This window comes from Bison bison, unplaced genomic scaffold, assembly GCF_000754665.1.
Source record: "Bison bison bison isolate TAMUID 2011002044 unplaced genomic scaffold, Bison_UMD1.0 scf7180017862242, whole genome shotgun sequence".
Taxonomy (NCBI): Eukaryota; Metazoa; Chordata; class Mammalia; order Artiodactyla; family Bovidae; genus Bison; species Bison bison.
The window spans coordinates 59109-61290 of NW_011492814.1; the positions used below are offsets into that span (position 1 = coordinate 59109).

Here is a 2182-nt window from a genome sequence, read left to right on the forward strand (position 1 = left end):
CTGATAAGCGCTCTTTGTTCTCTTTTTGATTCGGTTTCTCCGGGTTGGGCGTCTGGCTTTCCCCACCAGGTTTCCACTCGGGCGCCACACAACAGCGGCCTGTTACCGTGAGCCCCCCGTCAATCGCCCTTTGTTGCCGCAGAGCTGGGGGGAGTCCAGAGTGGGGGCCTCAGGCCCAGTTCCTCCCCAGCCTCCCCTCCCCGCTCCATCCTCAGCAGCAGCCAGGAACCGCAGGGCTGGTCTCCCACGGCCCCCGCCTTCGGTTTCCGTGGGAAACGGCCGCCCCGGGCATGTGCCCACCTGCGTTTCTCTCCACGTAGGGAACGCACTCTGGCTCCCGGGCTCATGGCCTTCTCCTTTCTTTCCCAGCAAGTGAAACTGGAGGAATTTGGGAGACCGAAGATCGACGGGGAGCTGAAGGTCCGGTCCATAGTCAACCACACCAAGCAAGACAGGTGAGCGGAGTGGGCCCCGGGCTGGCGCACCCCGAGTCAGATGCCCCGCCCCGGGGGCACCCCACGCCCTCGCAGGTCTGGAAACAGCTTTTCCTGTGAATTCAGTTTCGGGTTGCTCCATTCTAATTGCTTTCTTCCTTCTCTGAGAGCGACGGCCACTGGCTGCCCTGCCCGTGGCTGGCACTGCACGGGGCTGGGGGCCAGCCGGAGGCTCCTAGGGGCGGCTGTGTGAGTTCTCTGCCAAAGGGACGGTCAGGAGTGCCGGGTGGGGCACAGGAAAGCCCCTGGTGAGCTGGCGTGGCCCTAGTGTGTTCAGCCTTCCGCTCATACCTGCCATGTCCCAGGCCTGGGACCGTGGCCGGGGTCACAGCAGATATGAGCCCTGCCCCCACAGGGCTCCCAGTCCAGTGAGCAATGCACATGTCAGTGGGAGTGACCATCGGAGGCCAGTGCTGCGAGGAAGGCCAGCTTGAGGGGCAGAGGAGCCCATAAGCACCTCGGGCCTCTGGGGCAGGAGCCTAGGTGGGCTTCCTGGAAGAGGTGTATCTGGGAGCTGAGGCCTGGCTGAGGGGTCAGAGTTAGCCAGGGGGACGGGCTCAGGCTCGGGGAGGGAACAGCCCTCCTGCCGCCCACCCAGGCGCCCCTGGCTGTCACGTGACCTCAGAGCCCAGCTGGCCAAGCTGATGGGTCCCTGGCCGTGCTGCCGGGCAGGTACCTGTTCCTGTTTGACAAGGTGGTCATCGTCTGCAAGAGGAGGGGCTACAGCTACGAGCTGAAGGAGATCATAGAGCTGCTCTTCCACAAGATGACCGACGACCCCATGAACAACAAGGACGTCAAGAAGGTGGGCCCCGCTGGGGCTGGGCCAGGGGCAGGCGCTGACCCCGCTGAGGGAGGTGTCGTGGGGTGTCCGGACAAAGGGTGGTTGGTGGGCGGGCCGGCCTCTAGCCACTCTGTCAGGCCCAGCACCTCCCTGGTCTGTCGTCTGAGTCTTTCCTGGGGTTGGGGCGGGGGCCCCAAATCCAGATCCCAGCGCCCCAGTGAGGACGCTGAGCAGGGGCCCTGCCTGAGGCCTCTGGTAGAGTCCAGCCTTAGGCATCGGCGGCCTGGCTCCAGCCCCTGTGCCCGTGCAGCAAGAGACACTTTTGCCCCTCCCCAGCCCTCCCACTTTGGACGAAAGCTCTGGATGGGTCTTCCTATGGCTGTCAGACTCTGATGTTCAGACGGGGCTATGGGCTGGTGCAGGAAGGGCCATGACTGATGAAGGCGGAGCCATGACTGCTGAGGAGGGGCCATGACTTTGGGGGAGGGGCCATGACTGATGAAGGCGGGGCCGTGAGGGATGAAGGCGGGGCCATGACTGATGAGGAAGGGACCATGACTGTTGGGGCGGGGCCATGCGTGATGAAGGAGGGGCCATGACCGCTGGGGGTGGAGTCATGAGGAATGAAGGCGGGGCCATGACTGCTGGGGAGGGCCCAGGACTGATGAAGGAGGAGCCATGACTTTTGGGGAGGGGCCATGAGTCCTGGGGGAGGGGCCATGAGGGATGAAGGCGGGACCATGATGGATGAAGGAGGGGCCATGACTGTGAAGGCGGGGCCATGAGGGATGAAGGCGAGGCCATGACTGATAAGGAAGGGGACATGACTGCTGGGGAGGGGCCATGATTGATGAAGGCGGGGCCATGACTGATGAAGGAGGGGCCATGATGGATGAAGGAGGAG

At 63.8% G+C, this 2182-nt stretch overlaps 1 protein-coding gene across 1 annotated transcript in view; it reads left to right on the plus strand.

The window, feature by feature from the left end:
• VAV2 (vav 2 guanine nucleotide exchange factor) overlaps positions 1-2182 on the plus strand; it is a gene marked incomplete at its 5' end in the record, with an annotated part of 44690 nt that overhangs the window by 17594 nt on the left and 24914 nt on the right. The window contains 2 exons of the mRNA XM_010832765.1: positions 370-455; positions 1167-1299. Of these exons, the coding sequence (XP_010831067.1) occupies positions 370-455; positions 1167-1299 (219 nt within the window). The remainder of the gene's footprint in view (positions 1-369; positions 456-1166; positions 1300-2182) is intronic.